Source organism: Mustela nivalis, assembly GCF_964662115.1.
Source record: "Mustela nivalis genome assembly, chromosome: 2".
Classification (NCBI taxonomy): domain Eukaryota; kingdom Metazoa; phylum Chordata; class Mammalia; order Carnivora; family Mustelidae; genus Mustela; species Mustela nivalis.
The window spans coordinates 201,916-214,869 of record NC_139021.1 but is presented as its reverse complement, the minus strand read 5'-3'; the positions used below and the strand labels follow the sequence as shown (position 1 = coordinate 214,869).

The 12,954-nt window shown below is 59.2% G+C and overlaps 2 protein-coding genes across 2 annotated transcripts in view; both read left to right on the top strand.

The window, feature by feature from the left end:
• Nucleotides 1–12,954, top strand: part of GPT (glutamic--pyruvic transaminase) — a gene marked incomplete at its 3' end in the record, with an annotated part of 159,925 nt that overhangs the window by 132,181 nt on the left and 14,790 nt on the right. The gene's annotated exons all lie outside the window — the stretch shown is intronic.
• On the top strand, nucleotides 7,225–9,671 carry COMMD5 (COMM domain containing 5). The gene is made up of 2 exons (XM_082720383.1): nucleotides 7,225–7,561; nucleotides 8,757–9,671. Exon 2 carries the CDS (start codon nucleotides 8,809–8,811, stop codon nucleotides 9,481–9,483), a length of 675 nt encoding a protein of 224 aa, XP_082576509.1. The 5' UTR covers nucleotides 7,225–7,561; nucleotides 8,757–8,808; the 3' UTR covers nucleotides 9,484–9,671.

The following is a 12,954-nucleotide window of genomic DNA, read 5'->3' as shown; positions in this document are numbered from 1 at the left end:
CTAAGCAGGGAGCCTGATGCCAGGCTTCATCCCAGGACCCCGAGATCAAGGCCTGAGCCAACAACAAAAGTCAGACACTTAAGTAACTGAGCCACCCAGGCCCCCCACAATGTGAACATTCTAACATAGGATCCAAACACTGGTTGGCGGCTCCCAATAGCAAGCCAGGAAGGATGGAAGTGGCAGCCCTATGCCCCACAGAAGTAACTGGCAGGCCATCAGAAGGACACTCTAGGCAATATGATAAATGTTAGCTCAGGGAAAAGTGGGGTTAGGATTCCAGGGAAGCCCAAGAGAAAAGGGGCCCTGAGTGTTGTCAAGAGTCCTGTCAGCGTCAGGTGCATGTAGGGCACTAACTGAGGAAGTCAGTTGCGAAGAATGAAACGGCTTCCATCCAAGTGGTTGGGGTAAAGGATGATAGGAAAACAGATTTCTGTGTTAGTCAAGGGGCTCCAGGAAGCAGATGCCAAGATGAGAATAAACATGCAGGGATAGTCCTAGGAGAAATGTCTGTGTAAGAGAAAACACTGAGGGAATCGGGACAATGCAGATTTGACCCAGAGTGAAGAGAGAAGGTTGGGTGGAAGCATTCCAGACTGCCAAGAAGTCTAAGAAAGGGTCAACAAAGCTTTCAGGGAGTCCTTGAACTAAAGCCAGCTGTCAAAGGAGTCCCAGCCACCCCCAGACAGTGCCTGTTATTCCTGCTGTACTCAGCTGTTGGCAGGAGTAGCCTGCGGAGGGTTAGCCTTAGCACTGACTTGGCAAACTAAGCAATGAGTTCTAGGACCTGAATTCCATCTCCTATAGTGGGAGGTCTGTAAGGTGCATTCTCATGACCACCACAGCCCACCCCTTGTGCTCTGTAGTGTAACTATAGTTCAGATACCCATGCTCTCCTGTGGTCTTTCTTCCTGAGATGAAACTCAGGAGGTCAGTGGGATGAACAGACTCCCAGCAATGAAGTTGATCTCAGGGCAAAGTTCTCACTCTCTTCTCCATTATCCACTGTCAAGTATCCCCATCCTCCATTCTCAACATGGTGGATCTTGTCTCCCCCTGTGTTGTGATGCAAACCTTCATTCAGAAGTGTCTGAGCCCCCTACACTTGTACCCTCCTTAGCTGAACTGCCATTGTGTTTGTTTACGGATACTGTGGCACATGGGAGAACCAGAAGAGGCCAAGACAGACAATATGGGTCTGGACGCACTCTTCCCTGCCTCCCTCATATAACTGTAGGCCAGCCTCCGGGTGACTGAGTCATGATCCAGTGACTCCTGCCAATCAATCCTGGCAGATTGATCCTGGGACCCTTGCTGCATCCTCTTGGAGACCAGGACAGCCAATTCTGCAAAGTCCAGAACCATGGGCCTCTGAAGTACAAACCCCCAGTGGATAGTGGGGAATTATAGTGAGTAGGTCCACTACTGCTTCAGCCCTTAGATCCCCAGACCCATGTGATCTTTATGTTGTAAGCACAAAGTACGATTTAATGCACATGTCCCAAAGGATGGGGTTTTCTTCAATCTTGTGCCTCAGCTGGCCTCTCAGAAGGCCAGTCCAGTATTCTGTGAGGCCAGCTGCCTCTGGGTAATATGCTACAGGACACAACCCCTGGGTCTCACACTTCTGTCACTGTAAAGTGGGTCCCCTATGTGGACCTCACACCAGGTGAGATTCCAAGCCTGTGGGTGAAGCAGTCTGCAAGCCCCAGGTGTACTGGCTGAGGGTGGGCAGGTCAGGCGAAGTCATGCCTAGAGCCGGTCTCCATCTCTGTGAGAACAAACTGCTGGCCTTTCCAGGGTAGAAACAGCCTTCCTGGTGTAGTCAGCTTTGTTCCCACACATTGGACAGTCAGAAGGGGCAGCTGCTAGACAGGCCCCGTCCCAGGGGCAGGGTCATGCTGCAGCCCGTGGAGAGCTATTTCTGTTACCACAGGCACTTTCAGGAACCCACTTTGTTGGCTCTGAGTGGCTGAGTATGAAGGCTGGCTTATGTCCCAAGTTCTTTTGACACCTAGGTTGTTTGGTGCCTCTTCTGTGGTGGATGCTTTCTGGTTCAGCTCTAATACAAAGATCTGCACATTCCATGCCCACTCCCATGTCCTCTACTCCAGACTTTTTTGTTCCCAAGCTCCCTCTTACTTCTGGGCCCCAACCAGGCAGCCAAGACCCTGGCACTGCCCAGGAATCTGTATATTCTCAGTACAAGCCACTTGTGTCTCAACACAGGCTGGATGAGCAGGGGCCCAGCTGGCAGCTCCGGCCCTCGGGGGTCTTCCCTCCCCTTGGCTTTCAAGGCCACGCTTGTGTGTGGCTATAATGCAGCTGCTGCTGACCCCCTTTTTTTTTTTTTTAATATTTTGTTTATTTATTTGAGAGAGAGACAGTGAGAGAGAGCAAGAGCTAGGAGAAGGTCGGAGGGAGAAGCAGACTCCCCATGGAGCCGGGAGCCCGAGGTGGGACTCGATCCCGGGACTCCAGGATCCTGACCTGAGCTGAAGGCAGTCGTCCAACCAACTGAGCCACCCAGACGTCCCGCTGCTGCCCGTTTTTGACATGTACCCAGGTACTGAGCTGATCCACTTAGAATGAGCTGATCCACTTAGAAAGCAAGTCAGTGCCCTCCTTTAGCTGGTCATGGTCATGCAGAAACCCCCATATGGTCATGGCTGTGAGCTGGGGGGGTGAGGCACATGGGAGGCTGGGCTAACTGCTCACTCAACTTACCTGTGTCCCCTGGCCATATTTGGGCATCATCCTGGATGTACCATTTCCACTTTATAATGGATCGCCGCTGGACCTCCCTAACACTATGCCTTTGCAGGCCATATAGACCTCATCTTGTAATGGGAGGAGTATAAGGACACATAGCCACTTGATCTCCCATAATCAGCGTTTTTTCCCCCTACCAGGGTCCAGGAATATGCCAAGACCTATTTCTCAAATGGCAAATAATTCTCTTCTGCAGAGGGCACAGCCATGCTCCAAAATCTCAGGACTCTGTCATTCTCCCCCATGTTTTCCAAATGCCCGTGTCATTGCACTTCTGGTGGCATTTCCTCCCACTGGGTCAGGTGACATCTTCGCAGTGGAGTCACCATTTCATGCCAGAGGCCACCTATTAACCAGGACAGCGTCATCCTCACCAACCAGACAGTGGGCAAACGGCCCCAGATTTGGTCTCGACCACCCATGCACGGGTCATCTGTGTTAGTCTGGGTACTTCGAGAAGCAGATACCACGACAGGACTATATAAGCAAAAGTTTTATTAGGGAAAGAACTGGCATAAGAGAAAGTAGGGAGTCAGGGAAGATGGGGAGAACTATCTGGCCACAATTCAAGTCTGACCCAAACAGAGGAGAACTTTGGGTGGAATCATCCCAGGCTTGTGCCATCTAAGCAAACGTACTGAGACCAAGTCTGCCACCTTGGGATCCTGTGTATTCCAAAAATGGATCTGCCTTAGTGTCCCTGCCATGCTTGGTAGCTGGTGGGGACCAGCCCTGGGAGGTGTGGCCTCAGCACAAACATGTTAATAAGATTCAGAGCTCAACCATGGAGCCCTTATAAATGAGGCCCCTGTAATTGCAAGTGTGTTAGTAACATTCTCTTGGCCACCATGGTTGCCAAGCAAGGTAACTGTTGCCTATTTGGGGAAAAAGGAAGAGCTCATGGGTTCAGGAAGTTGCTAATGAAATGTTGACTCGTGAAATTCTTGATTCCCTTTTGTCTTCAGTCTGAAAGCCCTAAGTCAGGGGCAGTAATTGGGAAGTCACGTAAGAACGGTGTGTCGGAAAAGGGCAAGGAGAGCAGCCTTGCAGTGTGCGTAAACACAGCGGGCAGACTGGGAAAGTCGAGGCAGCTCCCCAAGGGAAGGACTCAGTTCCACTTCAGAGCCCAACTGCCAAGATCAGGCTGTCACCTGTGCTTCTGAGTAAACTGGCTGTTAAGTCAAAGGCTCCACGACCGTCTCAGGTTTGACCATTTGCTAGAGTGGCTGACAGAGCTGAGGAGAACACTTGGCTTACTAAGTTACCGGTTTATTAAAAAGAGTCTCATCGGGAACAGCTAGACGGATGGGAAGCACAGGATGGGGTCCTCTATGCCCTCGAAGGTGTGACTCTCCCCGCGTCTCCAAGTGTTCACCAACCCTGGAGTTCACTGAACCCCACATTTTGGGGATTTTTATGGAGGCTTCATTGCATGGGCATGACCGATAGTTAACTTATTTCCCATTCCCTCTTCCCTCTCTGGAGGACAAGGGAGTAGGACTGAGCATTCCAAGCTTCTACTCAGACCACTCGAGAGCACACTGAGAGTCACCACATTAAAATAAAAGACTCCACACGGTGCCTGGTGGCCCAGTTAGTTCAATGTCCAGCTCTTGCTTTGGGCTCAGGTCATGATCTCAGGGTCATGAGATGGAGCCCCAGGCTGGGCTCCACACTCAGCAGGAGTCTGCTTGAGGACTCTCTCCCTCTGTACCTCCCCTGACCTGCACACAAGCTCGCTCTCTCTCGCTCTCTCATAAATAAATAAATCTTTAGAAAAAGACACTCCTATCACCAAGGGAATTGCAAGCATTTTAAAGGTCACTCCTTAAACGCCTATCACTTTGGACACCATCACTCAGACACTCCTATCAGTTTGGAAATTACAAGGCATTTAGAAGCTTGGTGCTGAACTGAAGTCAAAGACTAAATATTAGTGTGAACTTGGGGCAGAGACATATATATGTGTTTCTTGTTATTTCACGTCGGGAAACTGGATGTCCACATGCCAAAGAATGAAATTGACCCTCATCTTACACCATATGCAATAATCAACTCAAATGGATTAAATATTTAAACATACGCCCTAAAACCGTAAAACTCCTAAAAGAAAACAAGACATTGATGAGTTTTGCATGTGACACCGAGCGTAAGCAGGAGAAGCAAAAACAAGGCAGTGGGAGTACAACAAACTAAAGCTTCTGCACAGGGCGCCTGGGGGGCTCCGCGGGTTAAGCCTCTGCCTTCGGCTCAGGTCATGGCCCGGCGTCCGGCTCCCTGCTCCACGGGGACCGGCTTCCCCTCTCTCTGCCTGCTGTGATCGCTGCCAAATACACAAAATCTAAACCAAACCAAACCAAACCCGAACGAGTGTGGGCGAGGGTGCGGAGAAACGGAACCCTGCGCGCTGCTGGTGCGGTCAACCGCCACCGCCGCGGGGCCACAGTACGAGGACCCCCGACCCGCAGGCCCACTCTAGGGGATTCACCCCACGGAACGGAAAACAGGATCTCCAAGATCTCAGCAGCGCCACGTGCACCGCAGCGCCGTTCACAGGAGCCAAGACAGGGAAACCGTCAACCAAGCGGGCAAAGAGCGCGGAACCCACGTGTCCACGCTATGTCACGTGCACAGGCCGCACGTGGCGCGTGGGCGGGCAAAGAGCGCGGAACCCACGTGTCCACGCTACGTCACGTGCACAGGCCGCACGTGGCGCGTGGGCGGGCAAAGAGCGCGGAACCCACGTGTCCACGCTACGTCACGAGCACAGGCCGCACGTGGCGCGCGTACCTGTTCTTGCGCGTGCGCGGGCGGAGCTTCAAACCAGGAAACCCGCCCTTGGCGACAGCGGCCGAAGCGGAGATGAACCGGACACAGAAGGCCAAGTTTCCTGTCGTCCCCCTTCCCTGTGGGTCTACAAGGGCCAGACCTGCAGCGACGGAGGCACTAGGGTCGCCGGGCGGCAGGCGCGGGACGGTGCATCACGCAGAGCCTCGCGGAGCAGCGCCGCCGGCGCCGACTCGTCCACCGAAACCCGCCCCGCACGCGCCCGCAGACTCAGAGGACGGGGGCGGGACGGCCCGCGCCCCAAACGCATCCGACACAGGCGCCGCTTCAGTGTCGGCCGCACGTCAGCGCGTGGCTGTGGCGGCGACACCGACCCACCCGCCCCGTAAAACCAGGGAACGACTGTGACGCCTCCGCAGAGACCCCGAGGCTGTCGCGCGCCGTCGGGGAAGCGAACCCGCTCAGCGGGGCATCCCGACCCCACCGGCGCGGAGGCCGCAAGCACCGGCCCGGGACTCGACGAGACCACGACGGCCGCGGCCGGAGACGAAGACCGCGCACTTCCCGCAGCACGAAAGCCTCGGCTCCGGCCCGGCAGCCGCAGGCCGCGGACCCGCCAGCACCGCCGACCCGGGGGTCTCGGCCGCCCGGCCCCGCGGCAGCCGGGAAGCCGACCGCGGACCACTGAGCCCGCCGCGGGGTGACCCGGCCCGCACTCTCGCCAGCGGCCGCTCCTCATTTTTCCGGCAAAACCCGTTTTCCCCGCGAGCACAGAGCGCGGCAGCTCGGGTCGTCCACCGCAGCGCGGACTGGCGGGTGGGCCCAGCGAGGCGGGGCTGTTGTAAACGGAGAACCCATTGGACCAAACTGGGGGCTGGAAGTATAGCGGCTTCTCATTGGCTGGGCTGCGGGGGGCCGTGGGAGGAGAGGGAGAGGCCTCTACTTCCGGCGGGCGGGACTCCGAGAGGGTCAGCGCGCCCCCTGCTAGCCTCGTGGCGCCATCCCAACCGAGGGTCCCTTCCCGGCCCTTTCACGCCGAGGAACCCGTGTCGCGGGACCGGGACCGGCGGGCTGACTCGAGGGTCGATCTGAGCAGCGTCTTAAGGCGACGCAAGACCCTCTGCTCCCCGCTCCCGCCCAGGGCTTGGAAGGGCCCCTGCGGCCGCCCCCGCGCCATCCCTTACTCTTCTCCGGGTGCTGGAGACGGGAAGCCCGAGCGGACGGCGCCCGCTCGGCGGCTCGGCCGAAGCCCCGGCCCGGGCTGTCGCCAGCCGGCTTCTCCCGGTCCCCCGTCCGCTTCCTGAAGGCGCGAACCCCGCTGTCGGGGCCCCAGCCTCACGGCCCAGCGCCCGCCCGAAGGCCCCACCGCCGAGCCCGTCCCGCTGGGACCAGGGTCTCCGCGCACGACCGCGGTCGGTCCACGCCGCGTCCTCTTGCTTGTCGCGCTTCCGACGCTGGGCAGCGGCCCCGGCCCGCCTGCGCCCGCCGGCCACGTGCTCCCCGGGGCGTGCTCCCGTGCCGACGGGGGGTCCGCCCTCCCCGCGCCGACTCGCGACCGCGGAGCCCGCACGGCCCGGCCTCCGCATGGGCCGCCGGGAGCTCAGGCGCCCGCAGGTGCGCAGCCGGGCGGGGTGCGGGCGGCCCGGCCCCGGGGTCTGGGCGCTGGCCCTCCTCTCCCGGGTCCGCCCCGGTGGGTCAGGATCCGCCCCCGCTCCCGCCCCGGACACCAGCGGAGCCCAGCGCCCGCCGCTCCCTGAGCGGCCCTTGAAGTCCCCGCGGGCGACGGCGGCACGTGCACCCCGCGGACCACGGCTGCTCCACCCCCTCACAGCCGGCGCCGGGGGCCTGACTCACGTGGCCGGATCACAGAGGGCCCGGTCCTCCCGGCGTCCTAGAGCGGCCCGGAAGTGACTCAGGGTAGCTTCCGGGAACCTGCCGGGTTCCGGTCTGGCCGCGCCGGTGGGCTTCGCTTGGCGGCTCCGCTGCAGTCTGGGCTGGGCAGGTGCGGGGGAGTTTCGGGCTTTGGGGGGCGGGGTTGGGGTCGCCCTTTCGGGGCGGAGGCCGCAGATCGCTCCTTGGCTCCTCGGCCGCTCTATCCGGGAAGTTCCGGAAGCCGACCCGGGGCAGCCTGGGGCGCGGTCCGCGGGTGGTGGGCGGCCGTGCGGCAGGTGGCCGGGGTCCCTCGGGCCAACCCGGGGCGCAGCTCCAGCCCGGCCGGTCTCTGTCAGCTCCTTGCTCTGGCCGCTGGCCAGGAGAGCGTCCGCGCGGGGCAGCCGGGAGCAGGGCCTGAGCAGCGGGGCGGCCGGGGCAGTGGAAGGCCGTTCCTGGTAGGGGCCGGGCAGCTGCGGAGAACCCGAGTTTGGGCCTTGCGTGGTCGTTGACGCAGGGCGAGGGCGCCCCGGCCTTCCCGGAGGATGCGGTGCGGTGAAGCCAGTCGGGGTCTCCCTGTGCCCCCCGGTCCCCCGCGCTTCGCTGTATGGTGAGCACCCTGGGCCTGGTGGGCGCCGTGCGGACAGGATCCGTGTCTGCCGAGCTCTGTCCGGCGCTCGGAGCGGGCGAGCCCGCCTCTCCTGTATAAGCGGGCGCGTGGCTCGGTCACCCGACGCGCGCCAGGACATTGTACTGTCCTTTCCGGTACTGACACAGACCTCCCCTCCAGGCACCGCAGGTGCCTCTGTTGTCGCCGTCCTGCTGCCCGCCTGTGTCTGCTCTGTCCTGCGCTGTGCCGTCCGCGGGGCTTCTGATAGGCAGGCCTGGGTTCTGGTCCTTGCGCGGTTGGGTTTGAGCCTCCGTTTCCTTATTGGCTCCTGCAAAGCCATTGTCACGATTCCAAGTGGAGTGATCTTGGTGTGGTTGGTGACCGCACCAGGGGCTGTTACATCCCTGGGTTCCCTGGGCTTTTCTTCTCCTTCACTCTTTTCTCCACTAGGTATTTGGAGAACTTACTTCTCCTCTTCTGGTTTCTGGTTCTCTTTCCCTCCCCACCCTGTCTCCCTTCCCTGCCAGCTCCTGGCTCCTCTCTGCCTGGGATTAAAGGGGGCCCGTCTGCCACCTGCTCTCAGAGCAGCTCCCATGACATTGGGTGTTGTAGGAGATTCATGCTGTCAGCACCTTGAAGGCAGAGGCCATGGTAGCCTCCTTTTCTGGCCCAGAGCACATGGGAGTTACGGGACTTCTCTTCTCCCCTGCCCTGGCAGTTGCAGCTGGGACCTTTCCTCTGGGTGGCCTGATCAAGAGGAGGAAGCAGCCATGTCTGCCGTGGGGACTGCAGCCCCATACCTGCATTACCCTGCCGACAGTCACAGCGGCCGGGCGAGTTTCCTGGGGGCCCAGCTCCCCCCAGAAGTGGCCGCAATGCCCCGGCTCCTGGGAGACCTGGACAGGGGCACATTCAGAAAGTTGCTGAAGCTGGTGGTCAGCAGTCTGCAAGGAGAGGACTGCCGAGAGGCTGTGCAGCGCCTCAAGGCTAGTGCGGACCTGTCGGAAGAACGGCTCGGTGTCCTCCTCGCCGGCACAAACACTCTGCTCCAGCAGGCCATCCGGCTGCCCCCAGCCAGCCTGAAGCCCGACGCTTTCCAGGACCAGCTCCAGGAGCTCTGCATCCCCCAAGACCTGGTTACAGACTTGGCCAGTGTGGTGTTTGGGAGCCAACGGCCTCTCCTCAACTCTGTGGCCAGGCAGCAGGGGGCCTGGCTGCCTCATGTTTCCCGCTTGTGCTGGAGGGTGGATGTGGCCATCTCCACCAGTGCCCTGGCACGTTCCCTACAGCCGAGTGTCCTGATGCAGCTGAAGCTTTCAGACGGCTCGGCACACCGCTTTGAGATCCCCACGGCCAAGTTCCAAGAGCTGCGGTACAGCGTGGCGCTGGTCCTCAAGGAGATGGCTGACCTGGAGAAGAGGTGTGAGCTCAAACTGCAGGCCTGACCGAGCTTGCGACCCTATTGCAGTCACTGGGGAGAGCCGGCTCTGACGGGTGTCCCCAGACAAAGCCTGCCCTTCCAGGAGCCGTTCCTCAGTGAGATGTTTGGACGTTCTCATGTCAGTGTCTGTTCCGTTGAGAATCCTGGATCTTCCTTTTTTTTCCTGGAAATAAAGCAATTATAACTAGTGTCCTCCTGGGTGGGCATCAGATGGCACTGCCCCCTCCCCCAGCTGTTGGTCTTGTTGCTGGGTGAGGGCGCCTGCTGCTCCGGGGTGGCCGTGTGTGCTTGCCTTCGGGAGTCCAGGCCACGGCCTTTGTGTGGACACGGTGGTCACTCGGCCTGGCCTCATGTAATGTCTGAGCTCTCTGCTTATTTGCTTTTGTCAACCCTGTGTTCTAGTGTGGACATTTCATTTTCCTGCCTCACATCCTTGACCTCATGGAGCTAACATTGTAGTGGCGAGGGGGAGACATTACAAAATGCATAATACAAAATGACGCAAAGCTTGTCAGAGGAGGGTCAGTGCTGCGGAAAGAGAGCAGGGGGTTGGCCCTGGGTGGCTTGGTCGATTAAGCCTCTGACTCTTGATTTCCGCTCGTGCCATGATCTCAGGGTCCTGGGATCAAGACTCCTTGCTCAGTAGGGAGTCTGCTGGAGACCCTCCCTCTGCCCCTCCTCCCACTCATGCTCCCTTTCTCTTTCCAAAATAAATAAATACTTACAAAGGGAAAGGAGTGGCACCTGGGTGGCTTGGTCAGTTAAGGGTCTGCCTTGGACTTAGGTCATATCCCCAGGTCCTGGGGTGGAGCCCTGTGTCCGGCTCCCTGCACAGAGCCTCTACCCACCTCTTGTGTTTCCCTTTCTCTCAAATAAATAAAATATATTTTTTAAAGATTTTATTTATTTATTTATTTATTTGACAGAGATCACAAATGGGCAGAGAGGGGGAAGCAGGCTCCCCACCGAGCAGGGAGCCTGATGTGGGGCTCGATCCCAGGACCCTGAGATCATGACCTGAACTGAACGCAGAGCCTTGATCCACTGAGCCTCCCAGATGCCCTAAAATCTTTTTTAAAAAAGAAAGAAAAATAGAGCAGGGACCCAGGACCGGAAGAGCTGGGCTGCCATCCTAAGTTGGGTCATGGGTGAGGCCTCCGGGAGGAGATGGTTTATGAGCAAAGATTTGAAGGGAGCAGAGTGGTCTGAGGAGGGGAAGTTCTGGGCAGGGGGAGCAGCCCATAGTGCACGACCTGGGCAGCTGTGGCTGGTGAGGGGGTGAGCAGAGCGTGGGGAGAGCAGGCCCCGAAGGCCTCTCTGAGGACTTCGGCTCAACTGGAGCAGAGTGGGGGGTGACATCACTGTTGCTCTTCAAGGGCCTCACCGGATGCTGAGTTGAGAGCAGAGCAGAGCACAGGGGCTCGGGCTGGGAGCCTGGTGGAGAGACTGTTGCAGGGTTGAGGTGGAGTTGGGGAAAGGGGCGCAGAGGCCACTCCTGGGACCTTCTGAGTGGGTGTCTTAGGCAGCTCGGGCTACCATGACATCCTAGAGTAAGTGGCTTAAACAGTGGAACTCTGGGTCCTCACAGTTCTGGAGGCCGGAAGCGTGAGGTCAGAGTCCCGGCAGAGTCGGGTCCCGGTGAGCGGCCTGCAGACGGCCTTTCCTCCGGCCATGAGCACGTGTGGGAGAGGAGGGCTCTCTCCTCCTCTCATTCCGAACACGTCCTGCCGCTGGGTCGGAGCCCTTGGCAGTGAGCGCGCAGGGTGGAGGGAGCGGGGTCTCCGCTGGCGGCCTCCGGGGTGGGAGCGTTCGGGGCCCGTGGCCAACGCTGTAGCTTCCAGCATAACCGGCCCCCGCTCAGGGGACTTGGGGTCCTGATTTTCGCAGACATTTGCTTCGGTCTGTTCCCCCGGCAGTGTCCCTGCCTCCACAGTCGGCTCTCTCTCAGGCACCTGCCCACAAGTCTCCGGTAAACCGTCCTGAGCGGCGTGCGGGAGCTTTCCTGAGAACTCACGAGCCCTGCCCAGCTCCCTGCCGACCCCGTGCAGGGCAGGGCAGGGCACCACCAGCCTCTCCGGTAATAATTCTCCCACCGAGTGCAGGTCACGGTAGGGTGGGCCTGGAGGACATGGCGGGTGGTGCTGCCCACGGAGGGGTAGGGTTGCAGAGGCCGATCCCGGGTAGAGCCCCCAGGTGGGGCCTGAGCCAGGCTCCACTGAGGGGTGCGGACTGTCACCTGCAGCATCAGCGGCCAGAGGGGCCCTGCTGCCCCGAGGCTGGGAGTGGACAGGGCTGTCCAGCGGCGGCTTGGCCCTCGCACATGCTGAGCGCCGTGTCCCCCCCTGCCCAGTGATGGAGGCGTTCCGTGCAAGGTGTCTGTCGTGACTGTTACATGTGTTCAGGGAGTACATCCTCAGGATACATTTGGGAAAAAAAAGTAAAAACAAACTTAAAGAATCTCAAAGTCCTTTTGCCCACAGACAGCCACGGAGACCAATGGGCGCTGCATCTGCGTGTGGTAGCTCTGGTCACTGAAGTCCCGAGTGTGGCAGCTGTGACTCGTGGCTGCGGAACATGCCGTCTCCTGGGCGGGCGCATGATGTCGCCTCGGACGCAGCAAACCGAGCACCCCAGGCTGGCCTGGCCGGTGCAGGCCTCTCCCGGTACAAGGTTCCAGGGGTCGGGAGTTCTCTGGGGGCTCTGAACCCACGCTGAGTTGCCTCCCCAAGGTCCCAGCTCCTCATACGTTACACTGGGCATCAGGGTTTCGACGTTAAGATTTTGGAGGTGAGGGAGGGACACGGAGGGTAGCAGCTTTCTGTGGGTTTTTTTTTTCCCTGTTAAAAATCACAGTGACGGGGGTGCCTGGGAGGCTCAGTAGGTTAAGCCTCTGCAGCTCAGGTCATGGTCTCAGGGTCCTGGGATCGAGCCCCACATCGGGCTCTCTGCTCAGCAGGGAGCCTGCTTCCTCCTCTCTCTCTGCCTACTTGTGATCTCTCTCTCGTTATAAACAAATAAAGTCTTAAAATCACAGTGACGTTAGTGGTAAAACCATTTCACGCACTGAAACTGTTTAGAAGTGGGAACAGAGGACGCAGAATGTGAACATTTTAAAGCTCTTGATATCGTCAAGCTGCCCGAGGTGCACCGTCTGTAGACGTGTCTCCACAGGCCAGTCCCTGGCGAGGCAGCTGCGAGCACGCGGCGTTTCTGGGCGGAACGGACGGTGCTGAGCTCCAGTCCAAGCACTGCCCCTGTGGCCGCTCGCTGCAGGTTGACGTTTCCTCACTGCACAGGCGACGGAGCAGAGGTCAGAGGCCTGTCCGGCGTCCAGCAGCTGGTGGGGGAGCTGACGTGGTCGGCCTTCCCTCCCGACTCGGACGGGGCTTCCCACTGGCAGCGTCCTGTGCTTTGACTGCTGGCTGGGACAGGGACCGTGCCGGCCGGCTGGGGGGGCAGCGAGCCTCACCTGGGG

Excerpts from the sequence above, each read along its gene's own strand:
- COMMD5 (XM_082720383.1), top strand. The coding sequence starts at position 8,809 with ATGTCTGCCGTGGGGACTGCAGCCCCATACCTGCATTACCCTGCCGAC.